The 22,669-nt window shown below is 48.2% G+C and overlaps 2 protein-coding genes across 5 annotated transcripts; one reads left to right on the top strand and one right to left on the bottom strand.

Annotated features, from left to right (window-relative positions):
• Positions 1-424: 424 nt before the first annotated feature.
• LOC118642168 (dCTP pyrophosphatase 1-like) lies at positions 425-5,605 on the top strand. Its single transcript, XM_036279767.1, is given in 4 exon segments — positions 425-430; positions 2,490-2,569; positions 3,286-3,405; positions 5,118-5,605. Coding segments are annotated over 4 exon segments (507 nt in total). The 3' UTR covers positions 5,419-5,605.
• Positions 5,606-8,185: 2,580 nt separating this feature from the next.
• LOC118642313 (zinc finger protein 771-like) lies at positions 8,186-21,391 on the bottom strand. Of its 4 annotated transcripts, none has more exons than XM_036280021.1 (3): positions 21,337-21,391; positions 20,546-20,689; positions 8,186-9,332 (listed from the first exon to the last, which is right to left on the bottom strand). In XM_036280021.1, exons 2-3 carry the CDS (start codon positions 20,678-20,680, stop codon positions 8,436-8,438), a joined length of 1,032 nt encoding a protein of 343 aa, XP_036135914.1. In that variant the 5' UTR covers positions 20,681-20,689; positions 21,337-21,391; the 3' UTR covers positions 8,186-8,435. The 4 variants fall into 4 exon arrangements, with proteins under 4 accessions (XP_036135914.1, XP_036135911.1, XP_036135910.1 ...); XM_036280018.1 differs by lacking the exon at positions 21,337-21,391 and adding an exon at positions 21,048-21,095; XM_036280017.1 differs by lacking the exon at positions 21,337-21,391 and adding an exon at positions 20,839-20,988.
• Positions 21,392-22,669: the final 1,278 nt, after the last annotated feature.

Below are 22,669 nucleotides of genomic sequence, written 5' to 3'. Positions count from 1 at the left end.
TGTTCCCTCTACCTAAAACTCCAAGTGGCTTCACCAATTAAGGGATTTTTTAAAAATTTATTTATTTATATAGCCAGAATCCTAAATTATGGCATTTCTGAAACTTGTAAAAATAAGTGGTCCAGCAATATCATCAAGGATCCTCATCCTTTGCAGCTCGCTATCTACCAGTCTCAGCTGGTGGGCTAGCTCTCCTCATAATCCAATCCTCACATACCAACATCAGAGGTGGAACCTCACTGTGTCTTTTTAAAACAACTAAGAACCTTTCTCAGAAGTCTCTAATAGACTTCCTCTATCTCCTCATTGTCAACAATAAGGCCACATGCTCACCCATAAACCGATCAATGGCAGGACAATGGGGACACATGATCAATCAAGTAGAGAAAGCTGAACTGCAGAATAAAGTCACAGTTCTGCAAAGATGGGGGTATGAACAGCGCAGTTGAGCAAGTAAACAACAGAGCTTATCGCATCGTCCCTGGACCATGCAATCTAAAGTTGCCCCCACTTTTCGTAATCTCTAAATACATTTAAATTTTGTTTTCATAGTACTTATCACCATTTAAGGCGATGTTGTATAGGACAAACAGGCTCTGAGGCCAAAGTGCCTGGATTTGAAACCTGGCTGCCACTTTAGTAGTGGTTGAGTTAAATTACTCAATGTCTCAGTTTCCTTATCTGTAAAATGGGGATGATGATGATGATATTGCCTACCTCATAAAGTTGTTGTGAGGATTAAATGAATTGCTGTAAGGATTAAATATGTAAAATGTTTAAAACAGCTACCCTGGTTCCAGTTCATTCCCAGAGCCCAGCTGTATTATGGATTTTTTTTTAATTATTAGAGAGATGGTTGGGGGCGTGTGTGTGGAGAGAAAAACATCGATGTGAGAGCAAAACATCAATGGGCTGCCTCCTGTACATCCCATACCGGAGATGAGCCCACAATACGGGCATGTGCCCTGACTGGGAATCGAATCGGCAACCTTTTGGTGCATGGGAGGTCTCCCACAACTGAGCCACACTATGCAGGGTACTGGAGATATTCTTATATCCTTGTATTCCCTTCTTTCTTTCTTTTTTTTCCGTTCTTTTTTTTTTTTATCCTCATTCGAGGACATTTTTTCATTTTTTGTTTAGATAGAGCGGGAGGGAGAGAGAGGGAGAGAGAGGAAGAGAGAAACATCGACGTGAAAGGGACACATCGAGTGGCTGCCACCCACACGACCCAACCAGGGCCGGGGACAAACTGCAACCGAGGTACGCGCCCTTAGCGGGAACCGAACCCGGGTCTCTCTGGATGGCAGGTCAATGCTCTAACTGCTGAGCCATACCGGCCAGGGCTAAATTCCCCTTTCTTGCTTAACCCCTCCATTTCTTGGGTTTTCCATGGAGGGCCCTTCCTTTTCCTTGCCCTGTCGTTTCACTTTAGCACCATCTGATCCCCATAAGGGAAGAGATGTGCCTGCGCTCTGCCCTCTGCCCTCTGCCATTTGCCTCTTGCGCTGGTTGACTCTAGTATCTATACCCCCTTGCCTCCTTCTTAGAGTTTTTATTTGCTTCAAGACCAGATTGGGCGATGTTGGAAATTGCCTTAGTTAGCAGCTAAAAATGTGAATGGGAGGTGGGATTGATTGGTGTTAAGGAAACAATTTGTCACAAAGCAGTAACACAAGAACCGGTAGGTGAAGGTTTGGGTATCTGTTTCCTCATCAGTAAAATGGTCATCATGCTAATGGTGCCAGTCTAGGATTGTTATTTGGTTAAAGTACTGTGTGTGGAACTACAGTGAGCCACGGTAAGGCTCAAGTCGATTTTAAAGGTGAAACATAAAACAGCTTTAAGTATTGCCCAAAGTTTGTAAATTTGGTTTGCCTTGTTCTCAGAGGAGCATCTTTCCAGTTGGGGATTGATTGACTGTTTCTTAGCATAAGTCTCACAGTAGGTCCTTAGCAGTAGTTTATTTGACCCATTCCTGAGTTAGGCACCTAAGGTTTCTTGATATTCATGTTGACATTTTGTATGCCACCACGTTTGTGTAACTGGCCCAGGTTTTTCGCTACCTCTATGAGGGAGGTATTATTGATGAGGTCTTCAATTCTGTTCTGAATCCATCGACACTGAGCATATTTCTAGCCTTGATTTTATCATTTGGTCTGAGTCAAGTATGAATCGCTCAGTAGAACATGTCAAATAGTTCGGTGCCTAAACCTTTAAGATGCTTGGCCAAGACTGAAGAATTCTAGGGCAGAGGCCTAGGAGCTCACGCTTGAACCTTGCTCGCATTGGTCCAGTCCGGGTATGGGGCGGGCTATAGTAAACTCCACATAAGTAATTGGCCTTTCTAGAGGCTCCTCCCCGTTAAGCAACAGCTAACGCCTGTGATTGGCCAGGGGCTGTGGAAGCGGGCCCCAAACTGAGCGCTGGGTTGTTCAGTGCAGAATGGGCTGCAGCTCAGTGGCTGATAGTCCGCTCATCGTGGGGAGAAGCGTGGGAACAGTGCGGGGAAAGGGCACTAATGCTGCCGCCCCCTCAGCTACAGCCCGGAACCCACGCTCCAGGACATGTAAACCGTCCTAGCCCAACCTGGGCTGGGGAAATCGCCCCTTGCTTCCTTTTCTTGGGGAGGGTCGTTGTCGGGAAGAATGCTAGCAACTGTGCTCACGTCCCAATTCGGCTGTGTGACCTCGGACGACCTTCTAACCTCATATTCAAAATAGGTTTAGCAGTGTACACCTGAGGAGGGCAAGTGGTGACGCCCGGTGAGTAATGTTAGAACCAACCCGGAGGAAATACCAACTCCGATGCTACTACTGTCAGCACTCAGGAGTGGGAGGTAGAACTTAGGCAAATGCAATGGGAGGTGGGAGGCATTATTTCTTGTTGGAGGAAACCGAGAAAATCTTCTTAGAGCAATGCCTTTTCGTGGATCTACAAATCTCTGTAAGCTCACAGAATTTAGATATGCAGAGCTAGGGATATACAAGGTGTAGCAGCAGCAGCAGCAGCAGCAGCAGCAGCAGCAGCAGCAGCAGCAGGACATGGAATGGAAAAGAGGGTATTATTAGGTTTCCATAGAGTTTAGGGTCTGTATAGGGGTTTGCCTATTTTATACCCCAGAGAAAACACATAACTTAAGGCCATCCAAGGAGTTAGCTGCAGAATCCCGGTGGAAACCCATGTCCTCCCTGTTACATATCACTGAGATATCTGTCTGAGCCCTGCATCTCTACCCCCTCCTCTAACCCTGAGACCTGCTTCTACTCCTTTTTCCTATATCAGCCGCCGCCTCCATGCTGAGTTTGCCGCTGAAAGAGACTGGGACCAGTTGGACCAGTTCCACCAGCCTCGGAACCTCCTCCTGGCCTTGGTGGGGGAAGTTGGGGAGCTGGCAGAGCTCTTGTGAGTAGATGAAAGGCTTCTGGAACACTCTTTTTGTTGTGGCGGGGGGGCGGGTATTTGATCATCAATATCCATGGAATCCTTCCCCTTCTCACTGCAAGCCTCTGTTCCTGGTTGTGGGGACACAGATGACTCCACTGTCCCTGCCCTCTAGGGGTGCCCAGCCTCCTGTGAGAGAAAACAGGAAGGCAGATCTTGGTCTAAGAAGGGGTAGTGGCAACCTTCCTTTACCTCTGCCTGTGGGGTGCAAAGGAAGGTATTTTATAAAAGACCTGCCTGTGGCATTCCAGGCCGGGGAACTTCATGTGAATAGCTAGTCAAGTGGGAAAGGGGAAGTTAAATTCAAGGAGAACCTGGGGGGGAAAGGGAGGACATCTGTAATCCTTTCAACAGTAAACATACTTTTTTAATTCAGGGAGAACCTGAAACTTTAGTTGTAAGCTTCTCGAGGAAGAGCTAGGAGTTTGTATCTGTTTTGTTACTTGGTGTGTTCCAAGTGCCTGGCACACAATAGACATTCAGTTCATATCTACTGAATAAGTGATAGGGCTGTAGAGGAAAGGGGTGGGATATGAACCCACAATGATAAATTGGGGTTAGAAATTGATGGAGTTTGGACAGAAGACCTGACCAGATTTGAGTGGTAGAAAGAGCACTGTGTCACAGGGAGCATTGAATCACCAAAAGAATTAGGTCAGGGAGACCAGTGAGGAAGCTGGTGTAGATCAGGCCAGAGGTGGTGAGGCCTAAGCCAGTGAAGTCACTGCGGGGATGGAGAAGTCGTGGCACAGAGGCATGTGAGGGCAAGCTGTTCATTTATTGCAGATTTATGAGCATCATCTGTGTTCTTGGTCTTTTAGAATCAAGAGATATGACTGTCCATAAGACAGACATCCTTCTTACCTTCACAGTGCAAGGGACACTGACAATAATTAAGGAAACTAATATTAAAACATGAGCAATTGTGATAAGTTCTATGAGGAAAATAACACAAGGTTGTGAGAAAGAAGGAAACAGGGAAAAGGTTTTTCAGAAGATGTAACACATGAGACCTGAATAACAGGAAGGAGCCAGCCATGGGAAAGCTCTGCGGGGAGCAGGGAGAAGATCATTCAAGACAAAGGGAAAGTAAGTGCTAAGGCCCTGTGACAGTTTGCCCTGTTTACAAGACAGAAAAAAAACTGTGACTTTTAAGTGGGGAGTTAGAGTAGTGGATAATGACATTGGAAGGCACAAGAGTCAGTGAGCTCATGCAGGACCTGAAGGGCATGGTTAGGGGTTTGGATTTTATTCTATGCACAGCTAAGGAAGTTTTAGCACAAAAGGGACAAACTGTAACTTGTGCTTTTAAAAGATGATACTGGGCAAGAATAATGAGTTAGCCGGCTTCCCCCGTGGTCCAGGTCTGAGGTTAAGTCTCGGGTGGCAGTGGCTAGAGCTGGGAGAGAGTAGAATTGGGTCTTGAGCAGTGAAATGATCTCTTGCCAACTCTTTGGCTCAAGTGGGGACACAGAAGTCTGGGTGATTCATCTGTTGGGAGTCTCTTCCTCACCCTGATGCTACCCAGGATCCATTGGGTTTAATTGTCCTTGGAGGAAGTTTCTAGGACATGGGAATTCATTGCTGCAGGGACTGCGGTGCTCTGAGAGGTGGAGCCCGTTGTCCTAGCTAGCCTCTGTGCGTGTGTGCCTATCTGTGTGTTCCATCCCCAGTCAGTGGAAGCCCGATGAGGAACCTGGTCCCCAAGCCTGGCCCCCTAAGGAACGGGCAGCCCTTCAAGAGGAGCTTAGTGATGTCCTCATCTACCTGGTAACATTAGCAGCCCGCTGCCGTGTGGATCTTCCCCAAGCAGTGCTCTCCAAGATGGACACCAACCGGCGACGCTACCCAGCACATCTGTCCCGTGGCTCTTCCCGCAAGTATACAGACCTGCCCCATGGGGCCACCTCTGAAGACCAGACTGTGGGGACTGCAGACCTTGCCTGTGAGTCCACAGGTCAGGCCTCAACCTAGACACATGGGCCCAGGATCTGCAGCTCAGCATGGCATCTGAGGAACAGATGGTGACCTGGCCATGGAACCTCATTCTAGTCCTTTCCTAACAGATCCCTGGCCTGGGGCCCCACTTCCTGAGGTCCGAGGCTCAAGAACCTCTGGAAGACAGCCTCTTGGTACTCTTCTCTCAATAAAAGTTTTGTTTAGCAGCTTCTAGATTCCTTCTGGTGTGGCAGTGGGGGCTGTCTCAGCACGTACTAGAGAGGGGCACCAGGGTTGCTTCTGAGTCCAACTCCCACATTTGTCTATTGTACTTTAAACCTTCAGGCCAGATATCTGTCTGTGGGATCTCCGGCAAGTTTCCTTCCCCTTAGGGGCCTCTAACAGATTGGAGGCTGTACATTGCCTTAAGGGCCCAGGTTTTGGAGCCAAGCCATCAGGGATCAAATGCCATATCTTTGATACTTAGCTGGATGATCTTCATTGGTTTCCTCATCTAAATAGAAATCAGTATTATCTACCTGTTAGTGTTGTAAAGTTTAAGTGAGTTACTACTGTCAGTAGAGTGCTTAGGACAGTGCCTGGCATATAGAACTTTGTAAGTTTGCAACTATTATCTGTCTTTGTTTCTTTGTTGTTCATCCTCACCCAAGGATATTTTTTCCATTGATTTTTCTTTTTTTAGAGAGAGTGGGAGGGAGGAGGGAAGTGGAGAGAAAGAGAAAAACATTAATGTTAAAGAGACCCATCAATTGGTTGCCTCCTGCACGAGCCCCAGCCGGGTCTGTGCATCGAACCCAAGACCCTCCGGTGCTTAGACTGACACTCTAACCACTGAGCAATGCCTGCCAGGGCTCATTGTTTTTCAACTCAAAATTTTGCGAGGCTCAGCAGGAAATGTCAACAGCTAAGGTAGGCCTGGGTCCAGGACTGAACCTCAGACCCCAGCACAAACTTGGATCAGGTCTCTGGCATGGAGCAGAATAGGGCTTCTACTTCTCTTGGGCTTGGGTCTCTTGTCCCTTGCTCTGCACTCCCAAGAACAATGTCTCTATGCATTTCTGTACCTAAGGACAGTGTTAGGTGGGTATGATTTACCTGAGGCACATCACTCTCTCTCCTGAGATGCCCTTGGCCTGCCTCTTTCATAGGGTGTGGTAATACTGGACAAAAGATCTTTACATTATTTTTGCTGCCCTTTTAAGCCTGTTTCCTTATCAGTAAAATGAGGCATTTCCCTTTACTGGCCTCATCCCTCTTAGTGATATCCCTCTTACCAGTGACCTCTCTTACTTCCCAGGTAAAACAATCCAGATTAGAACTGCTTCAGCTTTGTGTTCCCAAACCCTACCAGTGATAGTTGGAGCCTTATCCTTACTGGTCGGATTTCATTCCATCTCCTTGATCAACTATCTCCTCTCCTCTCCCTTATATATAATCGAGTTCTCTTCCTTTCACACCAGCACAAAGACTGAGTCTTCTCCCTACAAAACCAACAAACTCTCCAGCTACTTCCCTCACTTTCCACAACCAAGCCTCTTAAAAAGGGTTGTGTACACTTATCCACCCTGCTTTGTCCTGCCATTTATACACGAACCCACTCAAGACTAGCGTTTACCCCTCTCTCTCCACTAACACTGCTCATCGCTTGCCCAAACTCCAGAGAAGAATCTGATGGAGCTGACCACTCCCTCTGTGACACTTTCCTTACATTTCCCAAACAAGACACTTCTGGTTTTCTGTCTACCTCTGGCTGTTCTTTCACAGGTTCCTCTTGGGTCCCTCTTCTGGATGAGGTGTCACACTCCAGACCTGATATCCACAACCTGTTATTCCCAATCACCTCTCTGAGCCCTCCACATTTACCTTACATTCAACAATTCCAGATTGGGGGTAACAACTGCTGCCACTTCAACTGTCCTCTTCACCCTGTACCATCTCAGTGACACTACTTGCCATCATCCAAGCTAAATAATGAACTTAGCCCCACCTCCCTCATTCTCAGCATTTTAGCTCCTTAATATGTCCACTCCATCCCTCTCCTTTCATCCCTCAAGGCTTCCTTGCTGCCCTGGATCCTTTCACCAGGTTTCTTAAAACCCCTAATGCTCTGTCTCCTGCCACCTCCTTGCTTGTCCCTATCTTCCACCCCAGGGAATGTCTGCAAGCTCTAACTGGTCTGGAATGCACTTTCAGGGGATTCCCCCACCCTACCTCTCTCTTAGCCTTCAAGACCAGCTTAAACTTATCACCTCCAAGAAACACCTCTCTTAACTCCAGGATTGCATCAAAGACCTACCAACAACTCCCCTATACCAGGTGACTGGACTACAAACGCCTGAATACTTGTCCCTGCTCTGCCATTCACTGCCTGTCAGTACCTATTTACTCATCTGTGTTAATGAAGATACGGTTTACCTAAGGGGGATGCTGAGGAAGAAAAGGAGCTAATAACAATGATGAAGCCCTTAGCGCCTTTAACATAGTGCTATAAAGTACTTTTGTCTGTCTCTTCAGTACACTGAGCTGCATGACGTTCATGGCTGCTCACCAAAGCTCTGCCAAGTGCAGTGCCTGTTTGAGCACGAATGTGCTCTACATATGGACCCTTGCAGATCGGAGGTTATGAGGACATAACTAAGGGCAGAGTGTGGGATGACTCCACACGCACAAACGCAGTTCCAGAAACCTTTTGGGCTTATATCCATCTCCACTTGAGCCTGGGGAAAGCCCCAACTTTGCTCCTCTCCCCACCCGCCACATTCACAGGCACCGGTGGGGTGAGTATATAACACTTTATTTACTAACATGGGCTGAGGACTTGTAGTAGGGACAAGTGGCCAAGGTTTTCAGAAATCCCGGTAGGGGATTCGCCATGTCACCCAGGTTCCAGGCAGCCAGTTCTGTCATCCCTCCCTTTCCCGGACCAGGGTGGCGGGGACTCATCGTCCTGGTTAATTCAGCCACTGGGTGTTGGGGCCCTAACCGACCCTCCTCAGCCGGACACTAGCACTCCACGGCGACAAGCACGTTGCTCAGCTACCCTCGCACTCTGGACAGCGCTCCGTCGCAGTGGTGGCTGTAGCACCAGCAGGCAGCTTGAAGTCTCGGCCGCAGACAGCGCAGATGTACAGGCGGTGCCGCAAGTGTGCGCGACGGTGGCGGATGAAGTGCGAGCTGAGGCGGAAGCGCTGGCCGCACTCGCCGCACGGGTAGGGCCGCTCGCCTGTGTGCGTGCGCGCATGCTCCGCCAGGTTGGAGCGGTGGCCGAACCGGCGGCCGCACACGGCACAGCGGTGCGGCTTCTCACCCGTGTGCACGCGCCGGTGCTTGGCCAACGCCGAGCTCTGCGCGAAGCGTGTGCCACAGTCGGCACATTCGTAGGGCCGCTCGCCGGTGTGCGTGCGTCGGTGGCGGGCCAGGCACGAACTGCCGCCGAAGGCGCGTCCGCAGTCCGGGCAGGCGTAGGGCTTCTCGCCGGTGTGCACGCGCAGGTGCTGCGCGTAGTTGGAGCTCTGCGCGAAGCGGCGGCCGCACTGCGTGCACCCGTAGGGCTTCTCGCCAGTGTGCCGCCGCCGGTGCTGCTGCAGGTTGGAGGCGGCAGAGAAGCGCTTGTCGCACTCGGGACACTCGTAGGGCCGCTCGCCGGTGTGCGTGCGGCCGTGTTTGGTCAGCGCCGACTTTTGAGAGAATCGCTGGCCGCACTCGGTGCATATGAAGGGCCGCTCGCCGGTGTGCGTGCGACCATGTTTGGTCAGCGCCGACTTCTGCGAGAAGCCCCTGCCACACTCGGTGCATTCGAAGGGCCTTTCACCCGTGTGCGTGCGCGAATGCTTGGCTAGCGTGGAGCGGCGCGCAAAAGCTCGGCCGCAGTCCGGGCACGCGTGTGGGCGCGCCGGGTCGGCAGACGGCGCTGGCGCCTTGCTCAGGACCTGCAGGGAACCGTGAGACAGGTCAGTCATTACCCATAGACAGAGATCAAGAGACCTGGGTGTCCGCAAGCTGCAATCTCTCAGTTACCCGTATGTAAAACAGGAAAGCAAGGGTGCCTGCCACATAGTATAGCTGTGCACATTAAACAGTGCCTTAACGCACGTAGCACAATGCCCAGCATCGTTCTACCTATTCTTTATAATTTCAGAAAAGATTAAGGGCATATAATGTGCCAGCCTCTGTTCTAGGCACTGTGAATTCAGCATTACATTTAATTGATTAATTAATTTATTTATTTTTGGTATGTGCCCATAGCGGGAACCGAACCTGGGACTCTCTGGGCTGCAGGCCGACACTCCAACCACTGAGCCAAACCGGCAGGGCACATTTTTTAAAATTACTGCTTTTGGGAAGAATGGATAAGGAGTACTGGTATTTGGGTATGGGGATGCTGCACAATTTTTTAAAATTATGTTTTCATTGATTTCTTAGAGAGAGAGAAGGAAGGGAGAGAGATATAGAAACATAAGTGTGAGAGAGATAACATTGACTGGCTGCCTCCTGCACACCACACCGCCCACCAGGAATTGAGCCAGTAACCCAGGCATGTGTCCTGACCGGGAATCTAACCGGGACCTCTAAGTCCATGGGATGAAGCTCAATCCACTGAACCACACCGGCTGGGTGGGATTTAAATAAGGTTAAAGAAACGACTGATGTAACAAGAATAAAGACCTAACGGAGGTAAGAAAGCAGCTGGAGAGGGCACAGCAAGACCTTCTCTAGGGCAGTTTTGCCAGTTAGGACCCAGGAGTGGCAATAAAACGTTCCTGCGGCAGAATGCATGAGAAAGAGAGTAATTGATGGGGTGGTCCTGGAGGGGATCTCTTAGCTTAAGGCCTTGTAATATGAATGAGATGGGGAACTATTAGAAGAGATGTTAGATGGTACTGAGCAGGAACATGACCAGATCAGATTAATTTTAAAAGTCTCCATCAGGCCCTGGCCAGTTTGGCTCAATGGTATCAGGTTTGATTCCAGTCAAAGACATGTACCTGGGTTGCAGATTCGATGCCGCCTGGTCGGTTGAGGCAACCAATTGATGTGTCTCTCTCACATTGATATTTCTTTCTCTCTTCCTCCCTCCCTTCCATCCTATCTAAAAATTCAAGGAAAAATATCCTCGGTTGAGGATTAACAAGATAAAAATAAAATTAATTAATAAATAATAAATAAAGTAAATGCCTCTATCAGGTTGCTGGGGTTGATGTAGGCCAAGTGGGCAGGAACCCAGGGAGGCTACTGTACTGCAGTCATCTGGCAAGAGAATATAGTTGCTCAGATACAGGTGACAGGTGAAGAGTGAAGGTGGTAAGAACTGGTCTGTTTCTGAATATATTTTTTCCATTTGAGACATCTGACTTGATAAATAAGATTAGATACAGGATGTAAAAAAGAGTCCAATTACTCCAAGGATTTTGATTTTAGCAACTACAAAGGTGGAGTTTCCATCTGCAGACATGAGGATGGTGGGAAAAGCAAGTTGAAAGATAAGATCTCTTTCAAATCACATCTCCAATTCTTTCTTTTTGGGTTAATCCTCCCCTGAGGATATCTTTTTTTCCACTGATTTCAGATAGAGTGGAAGGAAGGGAGGGGGAGAAAGAGAAACATTGACTGAGAGAGACACTTCGATTGGTTGCTTCCTGCACAACCTCAACCAGGGCCAAGGATGGAACTTGCAACTGAGGTACATGCCCTTCATGGGGAACCTAACCCATGACCCTTTGACCCTTAGCTAACCACTGAGCAAAGCCGGCCAGGGCACATCTCCAATTCTTGACACATCTGAACCTCAGGAGATAGGCCTACACTAGAGATGTTAATTGGGAAGCTGTCAGCCTATAAATGGTTTTTAAAGTCTTGAGACTGAATGAGATTACCCAGGGAATGGGCAGAGAGAACCAGGGGCAGCAAGATGAAGAGCAGCCAGTGAGACAGGAGATGGTGTCTTAGAAGCTTGGCCGAGGCCCTGGACGGTTTTGCTCAGTGGTTAGAGCGTGGGCCTGCGGTCCAGAGAGACCAGGGTTTGGTTCCCTCTAAGGGCACATACCTTGGTTGCAGTTTGTCTCCAGCCCTGGTTGGGTCGTATGGGTGGCAGCCACTCGATGTGTCCCTTTCATGTCGATGTTTCTCTCTCTCTCTCCCTCCCACTCCATCTAAACAAAAAATGGAAAAATGTCCTCGTGTGAGGATAAAAAAAAAAAAATTAAAAAAAGCCCTGGCGGATTTGGCTCAGTGGTTGGAGCGTTGGCCTGCGGACCACAGAGTCCTGGGTTTGGTTCCTGTTAGGGGCATGTACAAAACAAAACAAAACAAAAAGCTAGGCCGAAAACAAATCCAGGCTTTTCTTTTTTTTCCCTTTTATTGATTTTTAGAGAGAGCGAGAGAGAAACATAAATGAGAGAGAACATTGACTGGCCTCTTCCTGCATGTCCCCCACTGGGGATTTGGCCCATAACCTGGGCATGTGCCCTGATTGGGAATCGAACCAGTGACCTCTTGTGCATGGGTCGACACTCAACCACTGAGCCACACTGGCCGGGCCTAATCCAGGCTTTTTTTTTTTTTTTTTATCCTCACCTGAGGACATTTTTCCATTTTTTGTTCAGATAGAGTGGGAGGCAGAGAGAGGGAGAAAGAGAAACATCAACGTGAAAGGGACACATCGAGTGGCTGCCACCGACACAACCCAACCAGGGCCAGGGACAAACTGCAACCAAGGTCCATGCCCTTAGTGGGAACTGAACCCAGATCTCTCTGGACCGCAGACCAACGCTCCAACCGCTGAGCCAAACCGGCCAGGGCCCAATCCAGGCTTTTTAATAAGCTTTTAAGATCCAGCACATAACATTTTTTAATGTTTTTTTGTTTTGTTTTGTTTTTTTTAAACTTATTTTTAAAGAGAGAGAGGAACGGAAAGGGAGGAAGAGATAGAAACATCCATGAGAGAGTCCGGCTGGTGTGGCTCAGTGGTTGAGCATCAATGGTCGCCAGTTCAGTTCTGGTCAGGGCACCTGTCCAGGTTCTGAGCCAAATCCCCAACAGGGGGCGTGCAGGAGGCGGCCAACTGAAGTTCTCTCTCATCAATGCTTCTATCTCCCTCCCTTTCCCTTCCTCTCTAAAATCAATATAGAATCTGTAACAAAAATTAATTAATTAATTAATTAAAAAGTAATAATAAAGCCCTGGCCGGTTTGGCTCAGCGGTTAGAGCATCCATCTGCGGTCTGGAGAGACCCGGGTTCGGTTCCCGCTAAGGGCACGTACCTCGGTTGCAGTTTGTCCCCGGCCCTGGTTGGTCGTGCGGGTGGCAGCCACTCGATGTGTCCCTTTCACGTCGATGCTTCCCTCTCTCTCTCTCTCTCTCTTCCTCTCTCTCCCTCCCACTCTATCTGTGCAAAATAATAACAATAATAATAATAAAATAAAACCAATAAAAAAAAAATCCATGACAGATAAACATTAATCAGCTGCTTCCTGCATACCCCCTGCTGCGGACAGAGCTCACAATCCAGGCATATGCTCCTGACCGGAATGGAACCTGTGATCTCTTCACAGTACATGACATTTTTTAAGCTGTGAGGAAGACAAGGGTAAAACCCCAATACAATTTTGAGGCCTGACCTGAAAATTAGCCAGTTTCATGAAGCCTAGGCTTCTAGAAATAAAATAAGAAAAAAGAAGGCAGGTGAAGGGAACAGGTTGTATTAACTATAGTAACATTGTATTTTGTTGACATTTTGTATTAACAGTAGAGGGAAGAGGAATATTGAAGGCATTATTAGAAAATAGAAGGTACCTGAGCAGTAGTTAGAGCATCAGCGTGGGCACTGAAGGGTCATGGGTTTGATTCTGGGTCAAGGGCATGTACCTGGGTTGCAAGTTTGATCCCTGGCCTAGGTCAGGGCACCTTTGGGAGGCAACAAATAGATGTGTTTCCCTCTCACATCAGTGTTTCTTTCTCTCTCTCTCTCTCTCTCTCCCTGGCCTAGGTCAGGGCACCTTTGGGAGGCAACAAATAGATGTGTTTCCCTCTCACATCAGTGTTTCTCTCTCTCTCTCTCTCTCTCTCTCTCTCTTCCCCTCTCTCCCTTCCATTCTATCTAAACAATGGAAAAATATCCTTGGGTGAGGATTAACGAAAAAATTAAAAATAGATAAGGAAATGGGTTAGTGATATAAGTGACAGCTAGCAACTAGTTAAGGCCTTTACTTTCTTTTTTTTTTTTAATAATAGTTTATTGATTTTGAGAGAGAGAGGGAGGGAGAGGAAGAGAGACAAATATCAATGTGAGAGCCCAACACCAATGGGCTAACTCCTGCACACCCCCTAGCTGGGATCAAGGCCAAAACCCTGCCATGTGCCCTTGACTGGGAATTGAACCAGCAACCTCCTCCTGCATGGGATAACACCCAACCAAGGAAGCCACACAGGCCAGGACAAGGCCTTAACTTTCTTTAGTTACAAGGAGGGCAACTTCAAGGCCTTGAAGATAAGAAGTCTGGTTTAGCCCTGGCCGGTTTGGCTCAGTGGTTGGAGCCTCGGCCTGCGGTCTGGAGAGACCCGGGTTTGGTTCCCACTAAGGGTGCATACCTCGGTTGCAGTTTGTCCCCGGTCCTGGTTGGTTGTGCGGGTGGCAGCCACTCGATGTGTCCCTTTCACATGGATGTTTCTCTCTCTCTCTCTCTCCCCACCCCTCCCACTCTACCTGAACAAAAAATGGAAAAACTGTCCTCGGGTGAGGATTTAAAAAAAAAAAAAAATGAAGTCTGGTTTAAACTGTATATATAATGACAATAATGATTCCAACATTACAGTGTTAAGCTTCAACAATACTATTTTATGTACATTATTGAATTAAATCTTCCTGTCACCCCCTTGAGTCACCTGTTATGTTTTGATAATTAAGAAAACAGGCTTAGCCTGTGTGACTCAGTGGATTGAGCGTGTCCCTTGGACTGAGAGGTCAATTCAGTCAGGGCACATGCCAGGGTTGCAGGCTCGGGCCCCAATGGGGGGCGTGCAGGAGGCAGTGGATCAATGTTTCTCTCTCACATCGACTTTTTTCTCTCTCTCTAAAAAAATAAATAAATAAAAACATTTTTGAAAAAAGGAAAACAGGCTAACTAGTAGGCTACACTGCGTTTCCCTGCACTTGCACAGCCAAGATGTGGCCCAGGCTGGACTCCAAGTCCCTGACACTCTCCAAGAGGGATTCAAAGTTAAAATACAACTTGATACTTTAAATCGAGAAATTCCCCATAGCAGACTTGGCACAGTCTGAATTCAAGGTCACACTTTCCAGTCTTGGCCTGGTTTGACCCCTATTGGGTTTATTTCAGCACCTCAGCCATTGTGGAAAGAACTTTTCTTATATCTACATTTCTTTCTGACTCTTTTTTCAATTTTTCTTCTTCTTTTCTTTCTTTTTTTTTCTTTATTGATTTTAGAGAGAAAGGAAGGGTAGGGAGAGAGAGAGAAACATCGATGAGAGCCCGGCCAGTGTGGCTCAGTGGTTGAGCGTCGACCCATGCACCAAGAGGTCACCAGTTTGATTCCCGGTCAGGGCACATGCCCAGGTTGTGGGCCTGATCCCGGTGCAGGGCAAGCAGGAGGCAGCCAATCGATGTTCTCTGTCATCTATGTTTCTGTTCCCCCCCACCCAACATCAATAAAGAAAAAAAATTTTAAAGAAACATCGATGACAGAGAACATCGACTGGCCGCTTCCTGCATGCCCCCCACTGGGGATTTGGCTCACAACCTGGGCATGTGCTCTGACCAGGAATCGAACCGGTGACTTCTTGGTACATGGGTCAATGCTCAACCACTGAAGCACAGCGGTAGGGCTAATTTTTCTTCTTCTTTTTTCTTTTAATATTTTTATAATTGATTTTTTTAGAGAGAGAGAAACATAGATTGGCTGCCTCCTGCATGCCTCCTATGGGGGATCAAGCCCAAAACCTGGGTGTGTGCCCTGACCAGGAATCGAACCAGGACCACTCAGTCCATGGGACGAAGTTCAGGCCACTGAGCCACACCAGCCAGGGTAGCCCTTTTTTGTTTGGCACCTTTCTTTAAGATGACTTTGACCAGCCTGGGGACTACTTTATGCGGGTTCACTGACTTAGGAAGAAATTCTTCACACAAGTACCCGGTATCTGCAGCTCCAGGAGGGGCTGAGAGTAGCTCATTAAGACCTGGGCAGCCCTGGCCGGTTTGGCTCAGCGGTTGGAGCATCGGCCTGTGGACCAGAGTCCTGGGTTCAGTTCCCGCTAGGGGCACGTACCAAAAAAAAAAATCACTCCCTTCCCAGGTCTAGGTGAATCAAGGAAGGTGAGAGGTGAGATAGGCTAGATAAGATAAAAATTTCCCAACTTGAGGTATGCACACATCACAGGATGAAAGAGGATTCTGTCTTCTGTAGGCACACTTTTATCTCATTATAATCATGTATTTATTTTCATGGATATTAGAAAAACAATGGATCACATGAAACCCACAGTTTCATCAATATTTGGATGAAAATGGATTTAACAAAAACAATGTGAATGTCTCTGAAGCAAAGCATTATATAAATGAGCACAATGGGTGAACGATATACATGGTACTGAAGCTTGGCAAATACCAGACTAGGTGGTCATTAAAAACCCTTACATGTTAGCCTGGCCAGAGAGGCTTGATGGATTGAGCATCATCCCATGGGTTTGATTCCCCATCGGGGCACACGCCCTGGTTTCAGGCTCGATCCCCAGAGAGTCTATGCAGGGGACGGCAGATAGATCTCTCTCTCTCTCCTTTCCTCTCTCAAAAAAATAAAAAAGATCCTTACACTTTAAATTCTACAATTATTAGATTTAAAAATTAGAATAAATAGTATTTGCACAATAACAAGAGGGGCTAGTGGACAGTAATATGATAATCCTAGTACTTGAAGTTATCAAGTTTGTCTTCCTGTTTAAGTATTTATTTATTTTTTAAAGGAACATTCACTTTATTTTTTCTTTATTAATAATATTAGAGAGACAGAGGAAGGGAGAGGGAGAGAGAGATGGAAACATTGACGAGAGAACATCAATTAGCTGCCTCCTGCATGCCCCCTACTGGGGATTTGGCCCACAACTTGGACATGTGCCCTGACCAAGAATCGAACTGGTGACCTCTTAGTGCATGGGTCCATGCCCAACCACTGAGCCACACCGGCTGGGCTAAGTATTTATTTTAACCAGAGCAAATTTTCCAGTGTCTTCCTCAGCCATTACTCTTCTAATTAATAACAATACTGCCCTGGCCAGTTTGGCTCAGCGGTTAGAGCGTTGGCCTGTGGTCCGGAGAGACCCAGGTTCGGTTCTCGCTAAGGGCACGTACCTCGGTTGCAGTTTGTCCCGGGCCCTGGTCAGATTGTGTGGGTGGCAGCCATTCGATGTGTCCCTTTCACGTTGATGTTTCTCTCTCTTTCTCTTCCTCTCTCTCCCTCCCACTCTAGCTGAACAAAAAATAGAATGTCCTCAGGTGAGGATAAAAAAAATAATAATAAAAATAAAATAACAGCTACCATTTATTGAGCTCTCTATGTATCAGGTACTGTGCTAAGTGCTTTTCACCCATGTTTTCATGTTAAATACTCACACCCTTTGGGTTAGGTATCATTACCTCCATTTTATAAGTAAGGAAATAATACTCATAAGTAAATTGACTACCAAAGGCCCTACAGCTAGTCAATGACATAACCAGGGTCTGAATTGGAAGTCCGTAATTGTCCAAAACACCTGTTTTCCTAGTCATGATGCATTTTATCTCAGTAACTAGTTTGAGGTCACCTGCACAGATTGTCTCCCTCTCTGAACTCTTTTGAGAATCCCTCTTCTTTTTGGTACTAAGAGCAAAATATGATCTCTATCCTCTAGCTCCCTGCTACAAGAAGTGTGGTCCACAGGCCAGCCATATCAGCATGACTGGGAACTTTTTAGAATCTCAAGTCCCACCACAGCCCTACTGAATCGGAATCTTCACTTTAACAAGATTCTCAGGTGATTTGTATGCACGTTAAAATTAAGACACTTCATCTAGAAGAGAGAAGAGCAAGTCCTGGAGAAAGCAGGTGGAAAAGGTGAAGAGGGTTTTACAGGCTGAAAAACCACACCGGCAAAGTCTGTGAGGTGAGAAGGGGTCAGGTCTGTTTGAAGCTGGGGCATGGGACTGGTGTTGGGCGATGAAGCCAGGACATGAGGTCAGATGGTGTAGAGCTCTGAATGCCAGGCTTGGGAGCTGAGACTTGATCCTGAGGGAAACAGAAAACCACTCAAAAGTTTAAGCAGAGAGAGGCGATTGGATGTGCATAGAGCCCTTGGAGAAAATCTTTGTATCCATTAAAGAGAGATTGGATTTTGATAGGCAGTGAGAGAATGCTTCAGTGCCTGTGTGCAGCATAGTTCATGGACAATGAATGACTGGCCTAGGATTGGGAGATAGCTGAGTTACAGGATGTCAGCACTGGAAAGAGCTTTCGAGATCACAATTTTCATAGAAACTGAGACTCAGGGAGACCACACAGCAAGTTAATGAGTTTCCTTGTGGCCACAGTTTATGGGACGTGTGTAAGTAATGCTCAGTTCCACCCTCCTCCTCCAAATCCAGTCACCCAGACGATACTTAGATTGGCTTTCAAAAATCTTACTTTCATTATCTCATTTTACAGATGAGAAAGCCAAGGCAAAGCTGATAAATGGTGGAGCTAGGATCTAAACCAGTGCTTTTCACTGCTACATGGACCATTTAGAGTCTAGCCCTAGCCATGTGCACCCCTCCCCCATCCCACCCTTAGCTCCAGCCAGTCCAATCAAGGTTCCCAAATATCCCCTACTTTCTGTCTTGTCTCCACTGTGGTCACTACCAGAGAGCAGGCTACCAGCCTTACATGGCCTGTTCTTCCACAACAGCCAGTGAATCTTCTAAACAGAAAATCCAATGTCCCTCTTCTGATTTGAGGCTTCTGATGGCACCACATAACGTCACACAGTATGATAAATTCCTGTGCTGGCTTTCAATACCATTAACTCTCTGGCCCCATCTCCTCTGAGCCTTTACTTTTGTTGTTTCCTCCCTGGAATGCCCTTCCTCTGCCTCCATTTGACATCCCCACTAAGCTGTCTCTGTGAAGCCTTCCCCACTGCCTTGAGTTGTTTGTCCTCAGTCCTCTGTCTAGGCCTCCACGTTGGTTTCCCTTTCACCCCTAGTCCCAGGATTCAGCCCAAAAAGCCTAGGATAAAAATGAATTGAAGAAAATCTCCAGGATGACCTAGAGCACAGTCCTGAACTTCAGGGAAAAGAATGAATGCTAGAAGCAAATATTTACATAGTGTTTATTATGGGCTACACACAATTCTAACTTTTTACATGTACTAACTCATTTAATCGTCACAACCTCAAGAATTAGGTGCTGGTATGATTTTTCCTTTACAGCTAATTAAAGTGAGACAGAAAGAGGTTTAAAAACTGGCCCAAGGTCATAGAGCTGGTAAATGATGGAGATGGAAGTACACTCTAGGCTCTGGAGTCTGAATTTTTTTAAAAATTCTCACCCGAAGGTTTTTCCATTATCAGATACAGTGGGAGGGAGAGAGGGAGACAAGAACATCGGTGTGAGAGAGACACATCCATTGGTTGCCTCCTGCACAACCCCAACCAAAGCCGGGAATGAACTCCAGTTATGTGCCCTTCACTGGAGTTGAGCCGATGCTCTAACCACTGGCCAGCGCTGGAGTTTGAGTTCTTAACTTATAGGTGGAGTGGGGAATCAGGGGATCCACAGCCAGAAGAGGCAGACTAAGCTAGGATGACAGGCCAAGGAGGCCTGAGAAAAACAGTTATTTTGCCTGGAAGAAGAGGCCAAAGCAGCTAGCCCCCCCCTCCCCCTCGGGCCCACCACACCCACTAGGGGGCAGCAGAACTCTTGCCCTGGGAACTGGTTCCTATGCAGGAAGAAATCAGAACCTGAGCCCAGAAACCTGGCCCAGCCAGAGTTCTCTAGGTATAAACAGGGTTGCATTGGCTGGGGGTGGGAGTTGTGTAGGGTTCTGGGAAGTTGTGGCAGTTTGGGTCTTGAAGGGGGAAATCTAACTCATATTCTGTTTTGTTTTGTTTTGTTTTTTTATCCTCACCCGAGGACATTTTTCCATTTTTTGTTCAGGTAGAGTGGGAGGGAGAGAGAGGAACATCGATGTGAAAGGAACACATCGAGTGGCTGCCACCCGCACAACCGACCAGGGCCGGGGACAAACTGCAGCCGAGGCACGAGCCCTTAGCGGGAACCGAACCCGGGTCTCTCAGGACCGCAGGCCGACGCTCTAACCGCTGAGCCAAACTGGCCAGGGCCTAACTCATATTCTGATATTAAAACTCCTCTGTTTAAACCTTCATCACCCTCAGAATAAAATCCAAATGCGCCACCTGGCCTGCCAAACACCCTAATCTCACCCATGCTACGGCATGACTGAACAACCTGCCCTCACTTCGCCCAGTGCCTCATGCATGCCCTCTTAGCCATGGAAAGGCCATTTCTTCAGTCATCCACCTCACCCCTCACTCTCACTGGTCTCAGATAAGCCATCGCTTTACCAACTTTGAGACCTTGGACCAGTCACCAAACCATCAATCTTCCTGGGCCTGTTTCCTCATCTGTAACATGGAACAAATACTACCTATGGTATAGAACTGAGGTGCTTAAAACAGTGTCTAGAGAATAGTAAATGCTGCCAAGAGTCAGAAGTTACTGTTGCCGAACCTGGCCCCTCCCCCACCCCAAGTCTGCATTAAGTTCCCAGCTCTGGGCTTCCACCTGGTGCCTGCACTCATCACACAGGATTGTAGCTGCATGGTTACTTAGCAGTCTAACGCTGCTACACATCAAGCTCCATGGGGAACCAAGGATAGCATTTACTCTACGGCACCCAGCACAGAGCCTGGCACAGGAGGTGTGACATCTGTTTGATGGCAGCATGGGCACTGGGGCAGAAGGATGGGTTGCTAACCCTCAGATTCTAGATCTGAGATTCAGGGGAAAGTAGGGGCAGGATCTCTGGCTTCTGTCTGATGGAGGCTGGCCCCGGACTAATTTAAGGGCAACTGGGTACCGGGTGTGGGACACGTACCTCCTTGTCCATGGGGATCTTGAGCTTCACCACTTCATACTTCTCACCCTCATCCTCCTCACCCTTCACCAGCAGCACCATCTCCTCTTGCATCTCTTCCTCCTCCTCTTCCTCTGCCTGCTGTTCGCCAGGCATCTTGGTGTCCTAGGGCAGGCAGCTGTGTCAGAAACTTAGGACCCGCCCCCCACCATGGCCCAGGCCCAGGCAATGCTGTGAAGCCGCGGCTTCTCTAGCCCTACCCTGGTCTCCCGGTCTGGCCCTCTCCCCTCCCACCCCAGCTGGGCCCTAGGCACCAGCACTTCCCCGGGACCTGCTCCGAAAACGCTCCTTCCCGGCATTCATCCTGGCATTCAAGACCCTGAACAGTTCGAATCTCCACTCCCAGCGAGTCGCCACCCTCCCCGCGCTGAGTCACTTCCCGGCGCCTGCGTCCGCGGCCCGGAGCTCTGGGGCACCGGCTGGAGGCGGGATCGGGGCGGAGACCCGGGGGGTGCGCACTCACCAGCCGCTGGTTCCGCATTCGCGCAGCCCCGGGACAGGGTTCCCAGGGTTTGGGCATTCCTGAGGCTTCGGGGGCGGGGCGGGGCGGGGGCCTCGGGGGCGGCCGGTCATTGGTCAGAATACCTAACTCCTCCCCCAGGGGGAGGGATCCTGAGGACCCAGGCATCCGGCTCTTACTGCCTCAGGAGGGAAGAGCCCAGAGCCAGTGACCTCCGCTCTTCCCCAGCTCCCAGGATCCCAGGCCGCTCCACCCCGACTTTCAAGGTCCTCGCAGTCCGGCTGTGACCTACCGTCAAGGCTTGTCTCCAGTGGCCGGCTCGAAGGTCTCGGCTGCGGCCAAGCACGTCTGCTCCGCCCAAAATAGGCCACGTGCGCTCCAGCCCTTGGCCTGGGCCTCTCGCTGGCGCCCCGCCTGGAGGGCGGACCCTGTTGCCTCCTCACCTCTTCCTTTTTCTCTTTTTCCTCCTTTGCCATCTTTCCTCCTTATTGTGTCTTTTTTTTTTTTGAAGATATTATTTCCATTGATTTTTAGAGAGAGTGGGAGAGAAACATGGATGTGAGAGAGACTGATTGGTTGCCTCCGCAGGACCCAGACTTAGTCTGGGGATGGAACCTGCAAACCAGGTATCCACTGGAATCAAACCCTGGACCCTTCTGTCCTCTGCCCACCCTCTAACCGCCGTGCTGAGCCAAACCGACCTGGCTGTCTTTTTTCCTTCTTTACCGGCGTTACTTTTCATGTTTCTTGCTTTCTGGGATATGTTGTTCTTTGAATACATACTTACCAAATCAACAGCCATAAAAGCTACTGCTGCCCTGCCCTGTGTGGTGTGCCTACTATGCTCCATTATGTTTAGCATTTCACACATCTTATCTCCCTCTTTTTAAAAATATGTCTTTATTGATTTTTTTTAGAGAGAGAAACATGATGTGAGAAACATAGATGGGCTGCGCCCTGCACGCCCCCTACTGGGGATCGAGCCTGTAACCCAGGCATGTGTCCTGACGCTCTACCTCTCCCCCACCACCTTGCCTTGTGTTGTCTGTATCTGTGAGTTTGTTGATCTCTTTTGCCCTGCACAAAGATGGGTCCATTTTACAGGTGGGCTCATTGAAGTTCTGGGAAGTAAACTGATTTGCCGAAATTATACTGTAAGGGTTTTCATATCATCCCCCACAACCTAATAAGCCTAGATCGAAAATTGGTACCTTACAGGCCCAATCTAGTCCACAGAAGTATCTTGTTTGTCCTTAAGTGTATTTTTACATTTTAAAACTAGCTTTAAAAAGAGCGGGGGGAGGTCTTATATATTTTTATTTACATTTAAAAATTGGGATACTTCAGTCCCGCTGGTGGCTCAGTGGTAGAGCATCGACCCATGCACCAAGAGGTCGCTGGTTTAATTACCGGTCAGGACACATGCCCAGGTTGTGGGCCAAATCCCCAGTGGGGGACATGCAGGAGGCGTCCAATCGATGTTATGTCTCATTGATGTTTCTATCTCTCTCTCCCTCTCCCTTCCTCTCCCTCTAAAATCAATAAAGAACAAAATATTAAAGTCCTGGCCGGTTTGGCTCAGTAGTTAGAGCATCGGCCCACAGACCAATGAGTCATGGGTTTGA

Source organism: Molossus molossus, unplaced genomic scaffold (assembly GCF_014108415.1).
Source record: "Molossus molossus isolate mMolMol1 unplaced genomic scaffold, mMolMol1.p scaffold_m16_p_3, whole genome shotgun sequence".
NCBI classification, from domain to species: Eukaryota; Metazoa; Chordata; class Mammalia; order Chiroptera; family Molossidae; genus Molossus; species Molossus molossus.
Note: the sequence above shows the minus strand (reverse complement) of the source record. Positions and strands in the feature narration are given on the sequence as shown.